We start from the raw sequence: 24,921 nt of genomic DNA on the forward strand, positions 1-24,921 counted from the left end.
TATATATATATATATATATATATATATATATATATATATATATATATATATATATATATAGAGAGAGAGAGAGAGAGAGAGACAGACAGACAGATATATATCCATATATCAATATAAATATATAAGGCAAGCTCACTGGATTAAATGGCTACTTCAGAGTCACACAATAGGCAAATAAAGATGGAAGGAACAAACTCTGTACTCTTAGTCATTGGAAACAACTAACAAACAGATCATAGCCTCTGCACTAGTTGTCACACAAGAATGTTGCATATTTCTTCTAAACTGCCATAATAATTTTAATAGTTTATTATTAAACTCTTCTCATTGAAAGTCATTTCTACTGATGTCTTTATCTTGCAATTTCTATTTGTTATATCTTCATTTATGTATCATCACTTTTATTATGGATTCTTGGTCTCAGAGGTGGACCTCCTGTATTAAAATGCTTTGGTCAGTGACAATTTTACTAAATTAAGGCATGCAATTAAATAATAAATTAGCTAATCTAAATGTCTGAGACAAAATGTTTCATAAAAAATAAGTGGGTATTGTCATGGTGAATCTTGCTGTATATATTAAGAAAAATGTTTCTGCTTATATTATTACATTAATAAGGCATACTGATGTATGTTTTAAATAAAGTCCATAATTCTGGCAGCAGAATTCAAAATTTGAGAATAAGTTACTGCTAGGAATTATGGTGTAGAAGATGTCTTTTTAGAGTAAGAAAATAATGTTTTCCAAGAGAGGTTAGGGAACGTAGTCGGGGGGGGGGGGGTCAATGTGTCCATGAATGTCCAGATGTCCATTAAAGAAAGCTTGATATGATTACATCCCTGAAGGAGATGCTTGGCAAATTCATGTGAAGCAGAAAAAGGAGAGACATGCAACAAAAGTTAAAAGCAGGGAAATAAAAAAATGCATTTGAAACTTTACTTCAGTTTTGTATCTGGTGAGATTTATTCATTTATCATCTTATGAAGTGCCAGTCACACCATGTGATTTAAGACTTTCTGTACTGTAACCACAAATTTCATACTGACTACAAAAACATCAGTCAGAAAAGGACAAATTGCAGATTGTGCTTTGTATTTTCATGTTTAATAACTACAATGTTCTTGACATTCTGATACTTAAATAAACTTGCCAAAAGTTGCAACACTTTATATTCAGTTTAATAATTAAATTACATTGTATGTTTTAATACTTTAAATAAAAGTTACGAAATCTACATTCAGTTAGCTGACACATTCCATGTGGATTTATGCCTGACATGCTGCATCACTGCATGAACAAGCTGTATGAGCATCGACGGTCTCCATCAGGTCCAGGGTCTTCTGCTCAAAGCTCATCTCCGCCTCAGGTTTAGTTAAAGTGGCCTCTGCAGGTAAAGCAAATACAAGTTGTAATGTTAGTTCCAGGAAATGCAGGTTCTAGAAACTTCTGTAAAGTTAATCTGATGCAAATGAAATATTACTTATCTCTATCACAATGTAACTACATTTACTGTGATTTGAGTCAGCCTGGTGCTTACAAAATATAGAGAGAAGGAACTTGAAAGGGTGATAGGAACTGATGATAATCATTATCTCTGAAAGAACATCAGGTAAATACTACATATTGAATTCATCAAGAGAAGAAAGGATTGCAGGAAAATTAATAAAATGGTCTGAATAAATGACAGAAGAGTTATAGCCAATAAGGGAAAAGCATACAACAGGAGAAGAAAGTATGTGTGTAAGGCCACTGACGAGATGCGTACAAGGTACTGAGGAAAAAATCAGCAAAAGCCTTCTGCTGGACCAAGGCAGACCTCAAAAAGAAGAAGATAGCTAGATGAGTGATGAAAATGTTTCTGTTTTACCTGGATCTGTAAGAAAACATAGCGAGATTCTGCACAGTTAAAATGTGATGGCAGAGATGGTGGGAATTGTACTATAGCATGCTGTCATAGTAACATAGGGCAGCTTTGATGAAGGACAAATCAAAGAAAAAAAGGAAAAATTAAAGAGTGGTTAATGAAGAAATAGAAAGGTAAGTTAAAGAGCTTCATAAATAAAACTCATGGGGATCCTAAGGAGCAATCAGTATATATTCACTGATGTTAAAAGACTTGGCAAGAGAATTTAGTGGTACAGCTGCTAAACTATGCAGGGGTTCTCAAAAATTGATAGTTCAGGAGTGAAAAATAATAGCAGTGATTTTCTGTGCAAGGATAAATCTAGGAAGAAGCTAAGGAGCAACAATCTTGTTAATTTTACCTCCATTCCAGTTTAAAGTGAAAAAATAATGGTATGGTTAGGGTAGTTAATGTGTGCTAACTGACTTGCAATTGTTAAGCACTATGGATTCAGGCAGCTGAAGTCACAGCAGTTAAACATAGTCAAGTTCCAGAAATGGATCACCACTGATGTGGACCTGACAGCAGAGTAAATAAGGAAGCTTTCATCAAGTCTTTGTTCACCAAATTGATCTTTTTGGTGCCCTGATACAAGTAAAAATAACCTTTTTTAGTATCCTATCACAGAGGTTTGGGAGTGAGCTTAATGGTTAAGGTGTTTTTAACACAGGCACAAGGTACCAAGCTTCACCCTTACCCTTTGTCACTGTCTAGTTGTTCTTGCCAGGGGTATAACAGCCTGCATACTGATTGCATGATGCTTGCCTATCAATTAAATTTACAGAAATTCTATTTATGATGTTGAATACTTCCGTTTAGATAAAATAAAAATCATAATACACAGTGTTCTTTCCGGACATAATTTTCCTTTTTAACATTTACCATCTAACTCACCTGCTGGGAGGCAATGGAATCCAACAGTAACTGGGGTAGTTTTAGCTGGTGAACATCCTGGTAAGCAGCGCAGGACAGGATCAATGGAATAGCACTTGGAGTTTTCTCCCTCATGGATAACCTTTTTTTCCAGTTTAACAAATGAATGCTGCAGTTTGCATGCTGCAAGAAAAAATAAGAAATAAAATAATACTGATCTTCTTTTCACCTAATATTTTAGTGACATATATTTTATTTCATTGTTGCTCATTATAATACTAAGATTATTGTCTATAAATGATGTACTATTGTTGCAGCATTTGAAAAAGAACAAAGGAGCTTGGCTGTTTATCTGCTGCAGAGTAAGAAAGCCCTAACTAAGCCCTAGATGTTTTAGGAGAGATTTGAACCTGGTTAGTGGAAGAACTGTCTGAGAGGGATGGGAGTGAGTAGCTAGCACTAGCTCATTCTCACAGGGCAAGGGGTTGGTACACATCCTGATAAAGAGCACTGTGTATGTATCAGACTGTAGGTACAAACTCAATCTAAAAGAGCAAAACAATAAGGTATGAGCTGGCTAAGGAGAGGATAACCATCTAGCTAGCCTAGCAGGGAGGAAGAGTAACATACCTGCACGCAGCTTACTATTGCAGGCAATTCTATTGTATTTAACCATTTTTTTTGTTTTTGTTTTTGGCCATTCATTGGTTACATTCATTGATATATTTCTGGAAGGCCAGAATATAACTTCAGCTCAGTCACATCAATTATGTCATTTTTTCTCTCTTTCTTTCTTTTTTTTTTAATAATATTTTGATATACTTGAACATATTTTAAACTTCATGATATATTTAGAACAAACATGAGGAAAAACATTTTGCTTAATTTGCTAATAATTAATTAATTCCATCTGAATATTTTCCTTAACTTGATAAAAGATTCTGAGTACTCTGTTCTGATAAAGACTGTCATTCTACTGGTCTGGGTTGCCTTTGTTGCATGTCACCAGAAGTGGAAAGCTTTATTTGCTATTACAACAAAGGTAAGTTATTGGTATTACCTTCAGAGCACGACTGTCCTGGTGCAATCCAAGACTGAGCAAAGCTTGCTGCATTCAGTGCCAGAGATCCTGAAGGCTTCTTAAACTCCTGCATTGTTTCACCATCGTTGTGACCACACAAGCCACATGTTCTTTTTCTCATCCAAGAAGAAGCCGTGATCTATACAGGAAGAACAAATATTAGTCTCTTTCATGCAAAAGCTAAGTAATCTAAATGGACTTAAAAAAAACTATATTAAAACTATACCTTGCATGTTTTTCCATCAAAATATAAATGCTCAATTCCATGATCTGAAGCTTGGAGATATATACCATCACTTTCAGGATAAAGAGAAACAGAATCTACAAAAATTAAAATAATGTACTTAAATGTATTGTCTTCACTCAAAGCATTCAGATCCTTCTGAAAAGAAAATGTGCAATGGATATTACCGTTAGTAATCTAAATGCATAAAATTCAAATTGATACATGTATGTATCTCTCTCTCTTTATATGTGTGTGTGTGTGTGCGCGCGTGTGTCTGTGTGTGTGTGCGCACATTTATGTGTGTGCATGCCTGCGTATATACATACCAGTTAAGTCCACAGATGAACCAGCTTGTAGTGGTTTCTCAACACCATTCAGTAGCACCCTGATGGAATCACCTGATGGTACCATCTCAAGCTCTCTGTAAGGAAACAGCAGTGTAATTCAGTTATTTCAACATTTAAAAATAACTTAGCTGAACACCGAATTACTGCAGCACAAAACTCAGTTAGATGTGACTTTGGTGCATCTTGACCTGCTTTAAATGCTGTTCAAAATTAAGTGCCTGCGATTGGTTTCAGGATAATCTGTGGTCAAACAATGGGTGCAATAACTGGAAAAAGTAATGAGTAAATGGTATGGCTACACTAATTAAGGAAGCATATAATGTAGTAACTGTAAGAACAGCAATATCTAATTCCAACACTGGCTGTGAAGGGGAAGTACAGGGCTATAGCATGAACACTATAGCTCATTGTAGCAGAACAGAACCTGGGCAGTAAGATCTAGTGCTCATAAAAGTATATAGCATGAGTCAGAAAATCCAGGGTATTGGCACGGATAATTTTACTGAGTGGGCAGTGCTCTTAGTAACCCCATATAGGCCAAAACATTTCCATTCTTAATTCATAATAGAGCAGATGTTAAGTATAGAGATCTGACAGTGCTGATTCTTGTCTGCTGTCTCATCTCTGTGGAGGTTTTCCGGCTCATCTCATGTTTGTGCAGGTTCGGCTCTGTAGTTTGGTAACCCCATCAAATACATGCATACAGCATAATGAATGAAGGCAAATTGTTGGAAGTGTGAGCATGAAACAGACTCACATGCCTTTGGGTGGTTTCTTGTCTTGAGCCTAAAAATTGCTGGGATTATGTCTGCTCTCCAGCCAACATGCATGGACTTGACCAACCATGTATAAGAGTATGGATACATGGGCCACAACATACAAATCTAGAGTACATGTGAGCAATGCACTTATACCAGAGCACTTACTCCTCGGTTATTTCCTATCCACTGTCTATCTGGGTAGCTTTCTTTCCTTACCAGTTATTTTTATGCTGCATTGTTTCCTTACCACTTGTTACTCTGCATAGAAATCCACATTGCCTGGGATGCAGCCAACATGATCTAGATGACAAGAACGGTGCTGTTATCAAGAACCATGCATGTAGGCAGAAATATACAACTTAATAGTGAGACTTTATCATCAGAATGTCATAGATTCCTGTTCCAGTAGTCAGCATTAATTTTCTTTTCGTTAACTTTAGATCTATTGTTTTTCATTCTCTTATTATATGTATCTTTCTGTTTTCTTCCCCTGTTACTCTGTCTATCTTCTACAGAAGTTGCAGTCTTACCCAGATGACTACAGCTTACCCCTTGCCACCCCCATGGTACAGTCCTTCTTTCTTCTTGCACACTGTATTTAAGAAAATAGGATTCTATCACATACAATATATGGTGATATCAGGAAGTGAATCAGTAATGTTAAGAAATCCAACCTGGCATGCATTAGTGATGCAAAAAGAAGTGATGGCAGATCTCATTGGTTCTACTGGGATTGATTATACAGGTTCATAGGTTCATAGGAGATTACTAGGCTAATGGCTTAAGAGCCTTACAAGCCTAGCCAAAAAAAAACAAGTTTTATCCAACAGATGGCCCACAGGGGCAAGAGGATGGCATTTATTTGTGCCTATGATTGAGTATCTTACAGATTTTCCCTGTTCATAAGGGACATGGGCACTACCCTAGCTGCTAGCTGTAAATTTGTGATTCTCCGTCCATTGATCAAAACTGCATTTGAAGAGGGGCAGGGAAGGGTTCTGCCTAATGCGAATACGAAGCCTGTTCTAAAGAAGGGACAATCTCTAAGACACATATCTGTCTCTCCAGGCATGTTTTGTTTGAGTCGCTAAGTTTAGATCCCTACATCGGGTGACCCTCATGCTGTTTGACTTGGAGATGTGTAGCAGCTCCATCAGGGCTGGATTTGTGAGTGCCTTGAAGGTCAGGCATAGGTCAGCCCTTAATAGTTAGTAGGAGACAGAGTGAAGGGATAGGGTTTTTAGTCTGTCCACATAGGACATGATTGCATGCTGTATTATCTTTCTGAGGAACTTCTGAGGTCACTCTAGCTGCTGTAAGTGCAAGGTCAAGTACATATCAAATGGCACATTGTAATTGATTAGTGGTCTAATAAGGGTTGAGTACAGTGGGACTATAATTCCCTTGGATCTGGATGCCATACTTTCACTTATAAGTTGTGCCACACAGAAGGATTTCCTCACACTGTGGACACATGGCAGTTAAAGTTCAGGCTACCATCTAACTGTGTACCTAAATCTCTCACCTCTGAGTCTACTCTTATGGGTGTCTTATTGATGGTGTAATTTGCAGTGACTTCTCAAAGTATATTTTTTACATTTCATTTTAGGCCATGGTTCTGGCGTCAATCATTTGTCTGCTCTAGACCCTGTTGAAGGATATCTATATCACTGGGAGATTCGATGATTGCCCCATTTGCAGCCATCAGCAAATTTTGTCATCCAGAGGTCTTCCACATTAGCCTTGACTTAAAGAAGCATATTCCAAACAAGAGTGGGCCTAGCACTGAAACCTGTAACACACCACTAGTAACTGCTCTCTTCTGGATCTGGATTCATCCACTTTAACCACGTGTCCTGTCAGTGAGCCAACTGGATAGCCATCTGGTGGCATAGGGATTCATGCCCAGCTTTGTGAGTTAGTTATACCTGAGTGGGGAACTGTGTAAAATGCCTTTGACAGGTCAAGTTAGGTGATGTACTGTTTTACCCTCATCCATTGACTAACTGACTTTCTCAAAAAAATACACTAGATTCAGTAGACATGACCTGCCTTTGACAAAGCTGGACTGGGTCAGGTACAGTGACTGGAGGTTTCCTGTGTCATTATTTATCAGGTCCATGACTATTCTTTCCATGGCCTTACATACAAGACTAGTCAAACTTATGGGTCTGTAATTTCCATGGTCAGCAGATGGTACATTTTTATGTAGAGGGATGACTATTGTTGCCCTCCACTTTATCGGGACAAAGCTAGTCTGGAGAATGTGGTTAAATAGAGATCCTAATGGACCTGATATGTCCTGATGTAAGCTGTTTAAGAGGCAACCTGGTATATCATCAGGCTCCACTGAAGATGTGTGTTTAACATTAGAGAGCACAGTAGCAACCTGCTCTTTTGTGATGATTAGTGGTTTAGTGATGGAGTGTATTTCTTGGTGGAGAACTGGAGATGATGGGGAGGTAAAATTTGAGTTGAATTTGTAGCCTAGGAGATTTGCAATACCTTCTGGCTGAGTGTAGAATGTTGTCATCTACAAGTAATTCTGCACATTGGTGGGTGTTGCCCTTAAGACCATGGATCTTCTTTTTCTTTTGGCTACTCCCGTTAGGGGTCACCACAGTGGATCGTCTGTTTCCATTTCTTCCTATCCTCTGCATTTTGCTCTATCACACCAACCACCTGCATGTCCTCTCTCACCACATTCATGAACCTTATCTTAGGCCTTCCTTTTTTCCTGTTACCTGGCAGCTTCATCCTTAGCATCTTTTTCCCAATATACTCTGCAGCCTTCCTCAGCACATGTCCAAACCAACGTAATCTTGCCTCTCTGGCTTTGTCTCCAAACCTTCCAAGCTGGGTTGACCCTCTAATATACTTATTCCTAATCCTGTCCACCTTCGTCACACCCAGTGCAAATTTTAACATCTTTAACTCTGCCACATCCTGCTCTGACTCCTGCCTTTTTGTCAGTGCCTCTGTTTCCAACCCATATAACATAGCTAGTCTCACTACCCTCTTGTAGACCTTCCCTTTCACTCTTACTGGTACTCGTCTGTCACAAATCACTCCTGACACTCTTCTCCACCCACTCCATCCTGCCTGTACTCTCTTCCTCACCTCTCTTCCACACTCACCGTTACTCTGAACTACTGACCCCAAGTATTTAAACTCATCCACCTTCACCACCTCTACTCCCTGTATCCTCACCATTCCTCTATCCTCCCTCTCATTCACACACATATATTCTGTCTTAGTCCTGTTGACCTTCATTCCTCTTCTCTCTAGAGTATATCTCCACCTCTCCAGGGTCTCCTCCACCTGTTCCCTACTCTCACTACAGATAACAATGTCATCTGCAAACATCATAGTTCATGGGGACTCCTGCCTGATCTCATCTATCAACCTGTCCATCACCATTGCAACATCCATCACTCCCACCGCAGACCTCACCGCTGTCACACTACCCTCATACATATCCTGTACCACTCTTACATACGTCTCTGACACTCCCGACTGCCTCATACAATACCACAACTCCTCTCTAGGCACTCTGTATATGCTTTCTCTAAGTCCACAAAGACAGAATGCAACTCCTTCTGAACTTCTCTGTACTTCTCCATCAACACTCTCAGAGCAAACATTGCATCTATAGTGCTCTTTCCTGGCATGGAACCATACTGCTGATCACTAATCATCACCTCCCTTCTTAACCTAGCTTCCACTACTCTTTCCCATAACTTCATGCTGTGACTGATCAGTTTAATCCCTCTGTAGTTACTACAGCTCTGCACATCACCCTTATTCTTAAGAATTGGTACCAAAACATGTTTTCTCCATTCCTCAGGCATCCTCTCACTTTCCAAGATTTCATTAAACATGAGACCATGGATATAACTGAAAAATGTCTTATGGTTATCCTTAGCTTTTGAGGCAATTTTTACCTCAAAGTCTGCTTTCAGAGACATGACTAGTTCCCTGATTCACTTGTTTAGACTAGCAAGGGAATTTTGCGCTGTTGTACACATTCCCCTCTTACTTCTCAGCAGAATTTTCCTTTTTTTTTTACAACCTATTAATACTAGAGATCCACCAGGGTGACTTATTTTTGCAGTTTGACCTGGGTTTAATTTGTTCTGGTACTGCCATTTCTATGCAGTTGTTTATACAGTCATACAGGGCTTTTGTGTATGCCACTGCATAGATGTCTATGTTTTCTAGATTTTGAGGATCTTGCAAACCAAGCTATGCCATCCCTTAATAGGGTGTAATTTACCTTAGAGAAGTTCTTAAAGTTTTGGGGGTTGGGGAGGCTAGTTTTGCCTTTATTTAACTGGAGACTGCTTTATGATCTGATCTTAGCAGTAAGAACATCATACATTGTGTGTGTGTGTGTGTGGGGGGGTGCAGCACTCTCCCATATTTGTGAGTAGCAGATCTAGGATATTTGTTCCTCTAGTGGAAGTGCAGACTAGCTGGCTGCTCTAAGCTAGTGGTTGTGTATGCATCTCAATTAATGGAGGAGTAATTAAAATCACCCATGAGTACAGTATTGGGCTGAATGGTGAGTAATTCTAGTAACTTTAGGTATGAAGTATGGGTTTCATGGTTCATGGTGGGGGACCTACGGCTAGCAAGAACATGGTAATGGATTTTTCCCATGTTTAATTGGACATGGAGTAGCTCAAGCATGTCATATTGTTTGACCAGCCTTGAGGTGTGTTTATGCTTTATGTAGACAGATACACCTCCGCCTTTTGCTCTTTCATGTTCAGTGGGTGGTCAGAATGTATGAAAAGTGTTATAACCATGCAGTGTTGGAGTGCTTTCCATGGCTTTGAACCATGTTTCAGCAACTGCACAGATGTCAGCATTCTTCTGGGTGAGGAGAGTTTCCAGGGAGGGCAGTTTCTTGCTGAGACTCCTAGCACTGACTTTAGCTTGTCATGAGCGACTTTTGTTATGTTGGAAGGATTGTCTGTTTGGCACTGTCTAAAAAAGGCACTATATGTGGTGGATAATGTCTTGGCCAATATCCAAAAGCCTACAGGTGGCAGATGATGACCATTCTTTGCAAAGCAGTGTGGCCTGTCAACCATGTCCTTCTCAGGCTGACAAGTATTGGACCCCTTTAGGGTGACACAGTAGCTAAGCCAGTTGTTAAAGTTGATCATTTACTTCTGGTATTGTGGCATCATCCTTGGAGATGGTAGAATGCTGCTCAATGCTAGGCTCCTACCTGCCTGTGAAACATATTCTGAGAGCTCAATCATGTCTCTCTTGATATAGTCCAATGAGTATGCCTCAGGTTTTTCATGCGCACATGGACTATGACTAAGTCATACTGGTACTTAGAGGTAAGTGACCTGAGTGCTTGCATCATCTGGCAAATCATGGCCCATAACAGGCAATTAACTGTAACCTTCCCCTTATCCAGCCTGGTAAGAGGGACAGCAGCATGTCTCGCAATGGAGTATCCTGTGACTAGAATATTTGGTAGTGTAGTGTTGTGCCTTATGGGCTTGGTAGTTGAGACACAATGAGATGTGGCTTTGTGATGGGAATTGTCTTGTCTGTGTGCATGCGGAGTTTCTGAGGAGTGCATCTGAGAGGCCCTTGAGGTATGGGTAAGTTACATGTGAGCACTTCCTTTTATGAGAGTCTATGCGTGCGGTCCTTTGGGAGTACAGTGAGTGATGTTTGTGAGTCACTGACAACCTTTTTGTTGCTTTTTGTGTTTGTATGTCAGAGTCTTGCTTCCAGTGCCAATGTGTAACTGCATCTCTCACATACTGTATTTGCCTGTTCAAGAATTAAGTGGCTGTCAATGTACATAAGGCAATTGTTACATTGCCTCAGGATGCCCATGTGCATCAAATTAGATACAGAGATAGCAGGAAAGTGCCCATCTATGATTGCACATCCTAATGTGTACTTACAAGGGATAGGAATGGAGGGTGTTTGTAACTGCATGAAGGAAGGGTGCTTACTTAGTATAATCTGCAGCTAACTTAACCAGGAATGCTACCCAGTGCCCACACCAGATGCTCTCTGAGCAGCCGTAGTCGTGGGTGCTAAAATAATATTAGGTAAACCTAAACAGTCCAAACTAAATGCATAAATGCTGCTCACTCACAAACTAGTTGCCCCGTGAATAATGCGGTACTGGTGTGATTCAAGCATGAGGCTTATATACAATCAGAAAAAAGCAGGTTTTACACTACCTATGTCCTAAAGCCAATCATATAAGACCACAGTGAGTTTTCCACCAGCAATTCCCAGCTCATATAGGTGAAATCAGCCATCTCCTGCCACACGAGAGCAGACTTTGACCCCCTTAATGTAAAATGACTGGTTTGGAGCCCAATTGTTAAGGAACCTCAGATGCTTAATACTAACTAAGACATTCTAGTTTCAATGTGTTTCAGTGCAGAACAGCAGCACTTACAGCAGTTTGAAAATGCAACTTTAAACTTTAAAGAAGTCCAAAAAAACAATAAATAGCACAGTAAGTCTATACATGTTACATGCTTCACAATCTCATATGATTAGCAGATGGAGTTTGATAATGGGAGGATAGTTAGAAATTCCAGCGGTAGGACTCTAGTTGGTTATCAACCCAAGCCAAGGCCTTAGCCTACTGGTTTATCAGCGAGGCAAGCATGTTATAAATGTGGAAATCAGAAATGCTATGTTTAGAAAGAATGAATGACTACTAACTTTTGTAAGACAAGAAATTAAAACTGCCTGTTGAATTAATTTCTTTAGGTCAGAAATGATGGTAAATTCTTAAAAATTTGCATTTGGGGGATAGGGTGTTTTGACAGTTGTGAGCTTCAAGCTTCTGTTGAATATCAAAATATATACAATCTGAAAACTATGGGAGCCAGTTAAATTGCTGAGTCCAATGGTCAACAAAAGTACTATTATCTGAAATAAAATTGGTGAACCACTGATGCCCAAAAACAACTCTGCTAATGAAAACATGCTACCACAAAGGTTAACACTTCCACAGTAATTTATATTTAGTTGAAATAATATTGGCAGTTTCCACTGATATAGGAGAATATGGAATTTAAACCTCCTTATCGTCCAACAGTTATTTTGGAATCTATACAGCATGATAAATCATTTTTGGAAAAAAAACATATTTGCTGGCTTGTAATTCTACAATCAGTGTCTTTCTGCAGAAATATGTTATATGTGAGTTAAACGTGGACACTCAGAACATACAGAATTACATGTTTGCATACTGAATACAAGATACTTACAGGTCAGGAAGCTTTACATGAACTGCTTTCTTTTCAGGAGACCCCTCAGCTCGTTTTATCATGACAAGGAAGTCCAGTTCCTGACTGCAGTCTTGTGCCAGGATGTGATGACAACCTTCAGCCATTTCATACTCCAGTTTCATGTTGTTAAATGTTGTCACCATGTTCTCTTGTGCTGTGCACTCAGCTGAAAATATTTACAAATACCGTTTATGCCATGTGCTACTGAATACTTGTGCAAAGTTATAATGAATTGGCCTACATCACCGTGCAGTACTTCTGCTATAATTATCTGTCGGTATCATAATAAATGACTAAAACCATATATTTTAATGGTAATTATTTCCATGTATGGTTTAGAAAAGTGATGCATTTATTACAGGCGCAATAGCATTCTGCCAACTACAACTCATCAATTTATGGTCTACAAAAGAGCTCTAAAAATACCATAAAAGCTCATTTTGAAATCCAAGAATAGTGACTGATGTGTCAGAAGATACATTCCTCTTATGCAACACTGTTTCATCGACTGTTTAGGAACTGCTGTTCAGTGCATAAGCAAAGCATGCAGAATGACTATGAGTACCTAATAATACTTCAGATTCACATAGTCATTATTATATTGTGTAGGGACAGTACTCTGAGAAATGCATATCCATTCATAAGATACAACCCACCATGATTCAATCTGGCCTCAGTTACATTTTTCAAGGACTGTGTACAGAAGATATGAAAAGTGCATGTTCATAGATCATGAAATAGAAGTCAAAGTCAATCATAACAGGTACCAAAACCATCCTGCAACATAACACTACACTGCACAACAGAAGTCTACCAATGGGCATTCTGCCCCACAGCCAGGAAAAAGGAAGGTAAATGTCCTCTTCTGGTGACAATATAAATGTACCCAAACTGTAAGGCAGATGTAATAAAACATATACCTCTGGGTGCTTCGGTTTCCTCCCACATTCCACAGGAATGCAATAGGTGGTAAACTGGACACTCTAAACTGATCCTAGGTGTGAGTGTGCATGTGAGTGTGTGATACTGAAAAACAGCTGCAGCAGGGTTAGTCACCTGGCAGTGTGAAGCTTGGGTCTAGTTAATTGTCACTGTTGAAGTGACACACCGACCCCATGTGGAAAAATGGAAAAAGGGGTTGTGGATGAATGCATATCTATCTATCTGTTTATCTATCTATCTATCTATCTATCTATCTATCTATCTATCTATCTATCTATCTATCTATCCATCCATCTATCTATATCTATCTATCTATCTATCTATCTATCTATCTATCTATCTATCTATCTATCTGTCTGTCTGTCTATCATAGGTTCATAGGGTCATACTAGGCTATCTGCCCTAGGGCATTTATAAGCTTAGCCAGAGTATGTTTGGCTTTCGCCACCAATTTTAAATTAATTTTGCTATGCCCTTTTTCGAGGTTAGTATACTGTGCCTCTGTCTAACAGTGACACAGAAGTGATACCCGGGGTAAACCTACGATCTCCCATCCACTCATCAAGATTCCTCTTGAAGAGTCAATGAGGGACTCTGCCTAACCTGGACTGGGATTTTATTCCAGAGTGAAGGGAGCCCCTGGGTTATGAATCTGTCCCTCCAGCATGTCCTATTTATTTCAGTGCTGAGGTTCAAGTCTCTCGAGCATGTAGCTCGATGGGATTTGGATTTTTTGAGGTGCAGCATGTCCCTTAATTCCGGGTTGGACATGGCTTTATATGTCAGGCACAGGTCGCCTCTGAGCAGGCGGTATGCCACTGAGTAGAGCTGGAGTTTCTTTAACCGGGCAGCATATGGCATCTGTTTGAGCCCTTTGATCCTCTTGGTGAGGTACTTTTGGGGTCTTTCCAGTTGCTGCAGGTGTTTGGTAAGGTACATCCCAAAAGGGGCATTGTACTCAATTATGGGCCTGATGAGGGATGAGTAAAGAGGCATGATGACCTCCCCTAATCTAGATGTGAATCCCTTCATTATTAGGTGGGCTATATAAAATGTTTTTCTAACCACTTTGGCCACGTGGTTGTCAAATGAGAGATTGTTATCAACTTAGGTCCCCAGGTCCCTAATTACTTCTTCTGTACTTAATGGATTACCACCTATGTGGTAATTTGTGGGCACTTTGTTTTTGCCAAAGGGGATGACTATACACTTTTTGGCATTTAGCTTGAGGCCATGGCTCTGGCACCAGTTGTCTGTTTCTATGAGGCCCTTTTGGAGGATGCTTGTGTCGGCTGGAGAGTCGATTATGGCACCCAGTTTGCAGTCATCTGCGAACTTGGTCAGCCACAGTCCTTCTGTGTTGGCCTGTACCTCAGAGAAATATATACAGAACAAGAGAGGTCCCAGGACTGAGCCTTGTGGGACGCAACTTGTAACTGATTTGGAGTCTGACATGGCTCCAGCAATTCTAACCATGTGGGTTCTGTCCTTGAGCCAGTTTGCAACCCATCTAGTGACATAGGGGTTTATATTTAAGCTGGTGAGCTTATCTATAATGCCCGAGTGGGGTATTGTATTGAAGGCTTTTGAGAGGTCCAGGTAGGCTGTGTGGACCACCTTCCCTTTGTCAATGGCCTTGGTGACTGTTTCAAAGAAGTTGACCAGGTTTAAGAGGCAGGATCTGCCCTTAACAAAGCCGAACTGGGTAGGATCCAGTGTCTGTAGGTCCCCAATATCTTTATTTATGAGGTTCATGATGATCCTTTCCATAGCTTTGCAGACCAAGCTAGTCAGGCTTATGGGGCGATAGTTTCCAGGGTCCGTTGAGGCACCACCTTTGTGGAGAGGGACCACTGTTGCTGTACGCCACTCTTTGGGTACATATCCTGTAGTAAGGCTGAGATTGAACAGTAGTTTTATGTTTGGGTTTAGCTCTTCTTGGAGTCCATGTAGGATGCAGCCTGGGACACCGTCTGGTCCCATTAATGCTGTGTTTTTTGCTTTGGAGAGGGCGGCTCTTACTTGAGCATCTGAGATGTTAGGGGGGCAGCACTCTGCTGGGATAGATATTTGCCCTTTTGGTGGGGAGGGGGGGGAGAAGCTTGTGCTGAACCTGTCAGCTAGGATGTTGGCAATGTCTGTGGGTTCGGTGTATTTTTTGTCATTTTGGACTAATTCTGGGCATATCTGGGAATTCCCACCCAGGTTCCTAACATAACTAAAGAAAGCCTTGTGATTTTCCTTAGTGTCCTGTGCAATTTTTCTCTCGAAGCTGGCCTTAGACAATTTTATGAGTGCCCTTAGTTTTTTGCTAATACTGATCAGAGATGCCTTCCCTTTTTGGGATTTAGCTCTATCATGTAGTAGCTTCCTCCTTCTATTGTATAGTTTGTTTATGGCTGGGGTCCACCAGACAGGACGTCTGCCTTTGGAGGATTGGGTCTTGGTTTTATTTGGGATTGCATGATCCATGCATTCCTGAAGGTGTTCATAGAATGCATTTATAAAGGATTCTGCGGTCTGGGCCGTATTTTCCGCAGGCCCTGGGGCTTTGAAGGATTTCACCTCGGTTTTGAGGAGTGTGAAATTTGCTTTAGAGAAGTTTTTCACTGCAGTTTTCTGGGCAGGGGGTGGGGTCGGGATGTGAATATCCAGTGAGATCAGTTTATGGTCTGATCTTACCAGTGAGGGATACACTTCTGGTCTAGAGCATAGAGTCCCCATGTTGGTGATGATCAGGTCCAGTATGTTTTCCCCTCTTGTGGGAGTGGTAACAAGTTGTTCCATAGCATTTGAGTTTATGAATTTTAGGAACCTTTGGGCTAGGGTGTTGGAGCTAGAGTAATGCTCCCAGAATATGTTTGGGTAGTTGAAATTGCCCAATATAATGGTGTTTGGAGAGACCTTCATATTTTCCAGTGTTCTCAGGAAGGCCGAGTGGGGTTCCTGAGTTTGGGAGGGTGGTCTGTAGCAGGCTAAAAACTGGAAGGCAGTTTTACCCACTGTTAGTTGCACATGGATAGTCTCTGATGCTTTGTGCTTTGCCACTAACCTGGAGGTGTGGGTATCTTTGATGAATATTGATAGTCCCCCTACTTTTTTGGTTCGGTCCAAGTTTTGGGGCCGAAAAGCATGGTATGAGGTATAACCTGGTAGTGCTGGGGTGCTCCCAGGAGCCCTGAACCAGGTTTCTGTTACTGCACAGATATCGATGTTCTCCATGCTAAGGAGAGTTTCAAGTGCGTGCATCTTGAGGTTTAGACTTCTGGCATTGAGTAGCATTACTCTTAGTTTCTTATCCCTTGTGATACCTATGGAGGTGGGTTTGTCTTTTGAGCCATGCCTAAAAAAGGCACTATGGGGGTAGCAAGAGCCTTTGCCAATATCCGAAAGCCCAGGGGTGACAGGTGCAAGCCATCCCTAGCGAAGCATCGTGGCTTGTTGAGCATATCATCCCAGGCTGACAGGCATTGGATCCCCTTTGAATGACACCAGTACTTAAGCCAATTGTTGAAATTGATCATCTTGTCTTCATATTGTGGCATCATTCTTGGTGAGGGTAAGATGCTACTCAAGGTCAGGGTCATACCGGCCTGGGCTACATGCTCAGAGAGCTTCTCTATGTCTCTTTTCATGTAGTCCAGGGAGGTACTTCTCAGGTCATTCACACCAGCATGGACAATGACTGAGTCATATTTGTACTTGCCTTGGAGTGACCTGAGTGCTTGTGTTATGTGGCGGATCCTAGCGCCCAACAGGTTGCTCACCGTGACCTTCTCCTTGTTCAGCCTGGTGAGCGGGACGCCAGTGTGCCTGACGATAGAGTCACCTATTACAAGTGTATCAGGTGTGTTATTTAGCCTTAAGGGCTGTGACTGTTCGGCACACTGGCTTTGTGAGATATGTGTTGCACGTGTTTTGTTTTGGGGTAGCAGTTGCTTGGGTGTCTGCTTTGTAGGTCTCTGCTGCTTAGGCAGATCTTTATTTAGAGCCTCCAAGTATGTTTTTGTGTGATTATGTGTTTGGTTTGCTGTCGTGGTAGGTCTATGTGAGACTGGAATTGTAGTGAGTGTGGTTTCCTTCCTCCTGACTGGTTATGCCAGTACTGAGTTGAGAGAAGTTAGCCTCCAGTTTGGCTATATGGTTGCATCTCTCACATGTGTTGGAATTTGTTGGGAGGAGGAGAGGGTTGTCTGTGTACATGAGGCAGTTGTAACATTGCCTCAAGATTCCCAGATTCACCAGCTGGACCGGAGAAGAGATTGACAACTGACCTTTGGACATGCTGGAATAATATTGGGAATTCCTTTATAATTGAAAACAAGGGCCAATGGGGAGTGAGGGTGTACTGCTTTTAATTTTTAGTGCTGACTTATATAATTGCTTTAGTGAGCAAGTGCCAGGTAACTTAAGTGCAATGTGTTACAGGTAACTTAAATGCAAAAAATGACAAACAGTAACTTACTTTCAAGTGAAACAAGGAAATAAGTACAGTAAGCAATGCAGATATCACTAGGGATCCACAGAAGCGCTGAGAAGCTGCATTTTAGGTGGAATTAGCATTCCAGGGAAATAACAAGCAAACAAACAACAAGCATACAAACAAAGCTAGATTCAGCAGGCCTGGATCTAGTCTATGCCAGAGCAAACAAGGTGTACCAATTTCAGTAAGAAACAGTTCAAATATGCAGGCACTATAAACCTTTAACCAGAAATTCCCAGCTCAGAAGGGCAGAGTCCAGCCTCTCCTCCCACAAGAGTGCACACCACGAACCTTCTTGATGTAAAATAACTAGCCTGAAACCCAAGTGCATAAACCAGAACTAATACACTTTAGGAATAACAGACACTGAGCTCTCAGTCAGCAGTTCCCAACTTAGAAGGATGAAAGCTACCTGTCCTGCCACCACAGTGCATGCCACAAACCTTCCTAATGTAAAACAACTGGTCTGAAGCCCAAGTGCTTAATCCAAAAGACTTAGAATGATAGCTACACTTTAATCAAGTTACTACCAAGCAGTAATAAATACAATTGAATACCTGGATTAGTGCTCAAGTTATACAAACAAAGCTAGATTCAGCAGGCCTTGATCTAGTCTATGCTACAGGAAACAAGGTGTACCGATTTCAGTAAGAAGCAGTTCAGATATGCATGCACTATAAGCCTTTAACCAGAAATTCCCAGCTCAGAAGGGCGGAGTCCAGCCTCTCCTCCCACAAGAGTGCAGACCACGAACCCTCTTAATGTAAAATAACTGGCCTAAAAGCCCAAGTGCTTAAACCAGAATTAATACACTTTAGGAATAACAGACACTGAGCTCTCAATCAGCAGTTCCCAACTTAGAAGGATGTAAGCTACCTGTTCTGCCACTACAGTGCAGACCACAAACCCTCTCAATGTAAAACAACTGGTCTGAAGCCCAAGTGTTGAAACTAAAAGGCTTAGAATGAGTTACACCAAGCAGTAATAAATACAATTGAGTACTTTTAAGATGACGCAAAAGCAAAATAAAGTAGAAAGAAACACAAGTACAGTAAAAGCAGATGAATTTTTTTTTTTCTTTCAGAAAAGTAGCAAAAGCAGTAGTAAATACAATTATCATGCAGTGCAAGCTGGCACACTTGAATATGTAGCAATATTAGTCCAGACACAGCTTGAAAAAATGTAGTTAAATTAAAAAGGACTAAAAGCAAGTTAGAAGTGCAGAAAGGGTTAATTAGGTAGAATGCGGTAAAGAGATGGGCCTGGGGGAGTGTCTTAGATCAAATCTACAGTGGGGAGGGCACTGAAAAAGCCACCAAATTTAAACTACAACCAAGAACTGGGCAGGGGGGTGGGGAAAAACAGTTTCAACACAGATGTGAGGAATGTGCAAATTATAAAGCCAAAAAAGATATACTTTTCTCTATATCTATATGTTCAACAGATATCTAAGCAAACAATTTAGCTCTATAATACAGAATAATGCAGAAAAATATACTCAGCTCTATATAATTGCAGATAGTTCTGTAAGGCTGTCTCTCAAACTAAGGTTCCAGTTTGAATGCAGATTGTTAATTAACAGGACACACAACACTAGCTCAATTATATAGCTGAAGACAAGGCAGGAAATGAGGGGGGGGGGGCGGGAGACAGTTTCAATGCAGATGTGAGGAATGTGCAAATTATAAAGCCAAAAAATATATACTGTTCTCTCTCTCTCTCTCTATATATATATATATATATATATATATATATATATATATATACAACAGATATCTAAGCAATCTATCTATCTATCTATCTGTCTATCTATCTATCTATATATCTATCTATATATCTATGTGTGTGTGCGTGTATAGGTTTACTATCAAAATACTGAAACACAAAACATTTTTTAACAAAATTATCAAAGTGTTCATCCGACTTTGGTAATACAATATTACCAAAATGTTGGAAATGGTAACCACAACAATCAGCATTCAAACATTGGAACTTCTAATGTCAAATATCTGTGTTACCATCAATGCTTTTGGATGGGGCAAGCCCCTCTGCACACCCCTTGCATATTATATATATATATCAAATATGAGATCACATTACAGTAGCAAAAAGGGAAAATTTCCTGATCCACACTGTACCGTGATCTCAGTTTAAAACATCAACTTCATATTAGCGAATGTATACTCACTTTTGCTGATATGAATTAAAATATTTTCAGTTGACATTACAGATATTGGTAGAACACACATTCGATCAATCTTTACATGATGACCTGCCATTCCACATTTTAATAGTAAACTATATATATATATATATATATATATATATATATATATATATATATATCTTTTGTTCTGTACAATTGGTCAGCATTATATGTGTATAAGAATTAATCTGTTGCAATCTATACTTAAGACCCTCACCCAAATAACTGGCTCCATGCACAGGACATACTACTGCACAGACTGCCATATTGTGTGACTAGGCAGTGTATGCTTTGTGATAACTGCACTGTGCATATGCAGGGTACACAATCTGCAATACCATGCACAACCGTAGTTAAGTCTGACCACAAAATAAAAATGTAAACACATTTGGTGTGTGTGTGTGTGTGTGTGTGTGTGTGTGTGTGTGTGTGTGTGTGTGTGTGTGTGTGTGTGTGTGTGTGTGTGTCTTTGTGTCTGTTTTAGTGTCTGTGACTGTATGTATGAGAGGGTCCCACAAGCATTTGCATGCACTTTGGCTTATGATGGCCATTTGCTTTATTTTCCAGTCTCCCCATAATACTGTTCTAAGCCTTCCAAAGATGCCTAGTTTTAAAACAACTCATAATTATTATTTTTTAAATGTAACCCCTTCCACAAAAATTAAATCTAACTGGCAGTTAATACATATTAAGCATAGATGCTGTTCACCCTAAAATTTTAGCTGAAAGTTTATATTTGGCAGTGTTCTAAACATGTTCAGTATAGCTGAAGCTTTGTGAGCTCGGCACAAATACCTATAGCCATACTCCTTTCTGTTAATGAATTGTTCATTTAGCAGTATCTTGTCACAGCAAGTTCTGCTTTGAATTTCATGTGTGCAGTAGACCTTAGATATGACTCCTTCTAAGCCATTCCATCTACCTGTTTTGTTACAGATGTCCATTTTTATTGTTGCAACTGTTTTAATTGTCTTTATTGTCACTAAAAACTAAATAAAAGTATATTTTGTCACAGCTGTGCTTTTAATAAAGGAGATAATATTTACTTATGCTGCAGAATAAAATTTTTTAAGGAAATGTATGAGAAAATCCAATTGCGTGAACAGTATTCCTTTCTAATAATTGAGATCTTATGACACTGCAATGCAATACTTCTGCTCAAAACAAACAGAATAATGCTGAATAGCTTATCTGAATTGGTAAGCAAAATGAGAGCTATATGCAATATGTCTTCATGTTTAAGTATAAAAAACAGTTTCTGCTGATCTTTTAAAATATATTGCAGTGCCACGTAAAAAAGTAAAGTTTTGAACATTCAGTTCATAGGTTCATAGGTTCATAGGTTCATACTAGGCTATCTGCCCTACGGCATTTATAAGCCTAGCCAGAATGTGTTTGGCTTTCGCCACCCATTTTAAATTTATTTTGCTATGCCCTTTTTCGAGGTTAGTATACTGTGCCTTTGTCTAACAGTGACACAGAAGTGATACCCGGGGTAAACCTACGATCTCCCATCCACTCATCAAGATTCCTCTTGAAGAGTCAATGAGGGACTCTGCCTAACCTGGACTGGGATTTTATTCCAGAGTGAAGGGAGCCTCTGGGTTATGAATCTGTCCCTCCAGCATGTCCTATTTATTTCAGTGCTGAGGTTCAAGTCTCTCGAGCGTAGCTCGATGGGATTTGGATTTTCTGAGGTGCAGCATGTCCATTAATTCCGGGTTGGACATGGCTTTATATGTCAGGCACAGATCGCCTCTGAACAGGTGGTATGCCACTGAGTAGAGCTGGAGTTTCTTTAACCGGGCAGCATATGGCATCTGTTTGAGCCCTTTGATCCTCTTGGTGAGGTACTTTTGGGGTCTTTCCAGTTGCTGCAGGTGTCTGGTAAGGTACATCCCAAAAGGGGCATTGTACTCAATTATGGGCCTGATGAGGGATGAGTAAAGAGGCACGATGACCTCCCCTGATCTAGATGTGAATCCCTTCATGATTAGGTGGGCTATATAAAATGTTTTTCAAACCACTTTGGCCACGTGGTTGTCAAATGAGAGATTGCTATCAACTTGGGTCCCCAGGTCCCTAATTACTTCTTCTGTACTTAATGGATTACCACCTATGTGGTAATTTGTGGGCACTTTGTTTTTGCCAAAGGGGATGACTATACACTTTTTGGCATTTAGCTTGAGGCCATGGCTCTGGCACCAGTTGTCTGTTTCTTTTTTATATATTGTGCAATAATAAACTAGAGCATCTCTTATAAGAATGATGCTTCTGCCAAATAAAATATGTACATTTTAAATATTTTTTAATATCAAACCTGTATCTGCCATTGCTATCAATTCAGGAAGTTCACGTAGAGTACGTAACATAGCTTCAGGGAGATCTGCTCCACTGGTGTCCTTAGTTACAGGTAATGCAGCTGGTAGTTGTAAGCCTCTGTAGCAGAAGGTTTCCTGCAAGAAACCCATAACATACATTGTTGAACTGAAATTAAGTGACTACCATACAAGAAAAACAAATGCAATGGAATGCCCTGTCTCTCACTTTTGGAATTCTGAAGGCTAAGTCCAAAGTTCTTGGAGATGTTGCAGCTAAAATTGCTGAAAGCTCATGAGAAGGATTGTTCTGCATTTTGTAACTGAATCCTGACAGTAAAGCAACACCTGGCACATAATCAGAGACCCTGAAAAATAGAATTATTGAGTTACTCTTTTAAAATGCATGAAAATTACTGTAAACACATTCAAGTCTGTGTAGATCTGCAGGTGCATTTCCAGTGAAATTATAATGCAAAATCTATCTTCATAAAATGCTGCTAAACACAAAATAAGAATACTGTACAAGGAAATATATAAATGTCTGAGTTAATATATACATATTACAACCATTCACACACACACACACACACACACACACACACACACACACACACACACACACACACACACACACACATGCACGCACGTGCACACACACACACACACACACACAAAATGCATTTATAAGGAAAGAGTAACATGTAGTCTCTTACATTTTTGTGCTTTCTTTCACCATCTGAGGAAGCCTGCTCCATTCTAGCTTGAGCTGCACAGCTGGATGGGATGCAAACTGACCCGTCTTTGCCTTAACAGTGATCATGTAGTCTTTGCAGTTCTGGCCCCACTTCATAGTTGCCTAAAATGAAAAAAAAATAACATATTTGAATAAGAAGGGAATAGAGGTGCACAGTGACTCATATGAAATGCTTATTAAAATTGTATTTCTCATTTACCGCTGCTTTGTAATTGCTGGGAATTGCTGCATCAGCGCACACTTTCCATCTGCTGGACCTGGAGATTTCCTCTGCATATAGCTGTACTCTGGGTTTGGGTCCTTTGAGGTCTGCATAAGCAGCAATTTGGTAACCTCGCTGTTTGCCATCACTCCTCTTGGCCCGAACAACAACCACAACTATAGGTGTTGTATGGTCTCCTAGGAATTGGATCTGAAATAAAAAAGCAAACAAGAGCTTAATTTCACAGACATTTAATTTCCCAGATGAATGTAGACCATATAACTTGCATAAAAAGCTACGATACCTATCCAGCAAAGATTGCTAAACTTAAGTAACTGAAAGAGGATACTGAAACTACAGGCGCTATCTTTTATCAACAAACTAAGTGCAGTAGTCTTCTTCTGATAGGTGTGTGTGGAGTTCTTTCCTAAAGGGCAGCCAATCAGATTGTCTGTGTCTTTCTGGAGGTGGTTACAATTTGCTGGTGCTTTATTGGAAACATGTTTTTCTCATATAGCTTTTGAAATTGGATTCAACAAAAAGGATAAAGTTGTCATTGTCTAAGCATATTTTAAATGGGATAATTTTACTTTCACTTTATTTTTCAGTTCAGGACAATAATTATTGTGTATATGTTTTAATGTAAGAATGCCAGGAAGAAAGCAAATTCTGATAAGAACAGGTAGCAGTTTTGTCTACTGGAATGTCTGGTAGCAGTAGTCCTGCTTCATGTTTTGTGCAGTGCACCTAAAATCTGCAGACTAGCAAAGCAGTCATTTTGCAAGAACAGCAGTTTTAAAATTCCCTGCCACAAAGCCTTAAAAAAACAAGCCTTTTTATTATAATACTAACCTGCTGTGAAGACTGGCTACTAGAAGAGCTGCTGCTGCTGCTGCTGCTGGAACTGCTGCTGCTGCTGGAGCTGCTACTGCTGCTAGAACTGCTGCTGCTGCTGCTGGAACTACTTCTGCTGCTACTGCTGGAAGAAAATTGCTGTCTTGGTGTAGAACTTTGACTTCTGGACATCTGTAGTAAAGAAAAAAACATAATAAAAATGTATTAATCAGATTATCAGATACTAGTAAATAATTCACATATGTTCTCTGCTAAAACTAAATAGGGTGGCAGCATATAAGCAAGCAGTTTTACTCCTGCAGAATAAAACAATCAAAAAGGCCATCCAGAGGGTAAAACCCTAGCTGTTGACGAAAGTGCTTCTCTCTCTCTTTTTCTACAAACTTGTACATAAATACAAATAGTGCACAAACTGTCAATGTGCAACAGAGAGAAAAAAGACCAATGTGTATATATATATATATATATATATATATATATATATATATATATATATATATATGGATATATATTTAGCTCCACAACAAATTCTCCATATGTGTGTGTGTGTGTGTGTACATATATATATATATATATATATATATATATATATATATATATATATATATGTACACACACACACACACACACACACACACACACACACACACACACACACACATTCACATACAGACA

The 24,921-nt window shown here is 39.8% G+C and overlaps 1 protein-coding gene across 1 annotated transcript in view; it reads right to left on the reverse strand.

Annotated features, from left to right (window-relative positions):
* Nucleotides 1–1,082: 1,082 nt before the first annotated feature.
* The window catches only part of LOC122813595 (vitellogenin-like), a 108,423-nt gene continuing 84,584 nt past the window's right edge, over nucleotides 1,083–24,921 (reverse strand). Inside the window, exons 25-35 of the mRNA XM_044086006.1 lie at nucleotides 24,244–24,417; nucleotides 23,389–23,601; nucleotides 23,149–23,291; nucleotides 22,662–22,800; nucleotides 22,435–22,570; nucleotides 12,463–12,649; nucleotides 4,410–4,504; nucleotides 4,084–4,178; nucleotides 3,837–3,996; nucleotides 2,798–2,959; nucleotides 1,083–1,384 (exon numbers count right to left, since the gene is read on the reverse strand). Coding sequence (XP_043941941.1) covers nucleotides 1,266–1,384; nucleotides 2,798–2,959; nucleotides 3,837–3,996; nucleotides 4,084–4,178; nucleotides 4,410–4,504; nucleotides 12,463–12,649; nucleotides 22,435–22,570; nucleotides 22,662–22,800; nucleotides 23,149–23,291; nucleotides 23,389–23,601; nucleotides 24,244–24,417 — 1,623 coding nt within the window. The 3' untranslated portion in view covers nucleotides 1,083–1,265. The remainder of the gene's footprint in view (nucleotides 1,385–2,797; nucleotides 2,960–3,836; nucleotides 3,997–4,083; nucleotides 4,179–4,409; nucleotides 4,505–12,462; nucleotides 12,650–22,434; nucleotides 22,571–22,661; nucleotides 22,801–23,148; nucleotides 23,292–23,388; nucleotides 23,602–24,243; nucleotides 24,418–24,921) is intronic.

Source organism: Protopterus annectens, chromosome 10.part0, assembly GCF_019279795.1.
Source record: "Protopterus annectens isolate FY-2018-M chromosome 10.part0, PAN1.0, whole genome shotgun sequence".
Taxonomy (NCBI): domain Eukaryota; kingdom Metazoa; phylum Chordata; order Ceratodontiformes; family Protopteridae; genus Protopterus; species Protopterus annectens.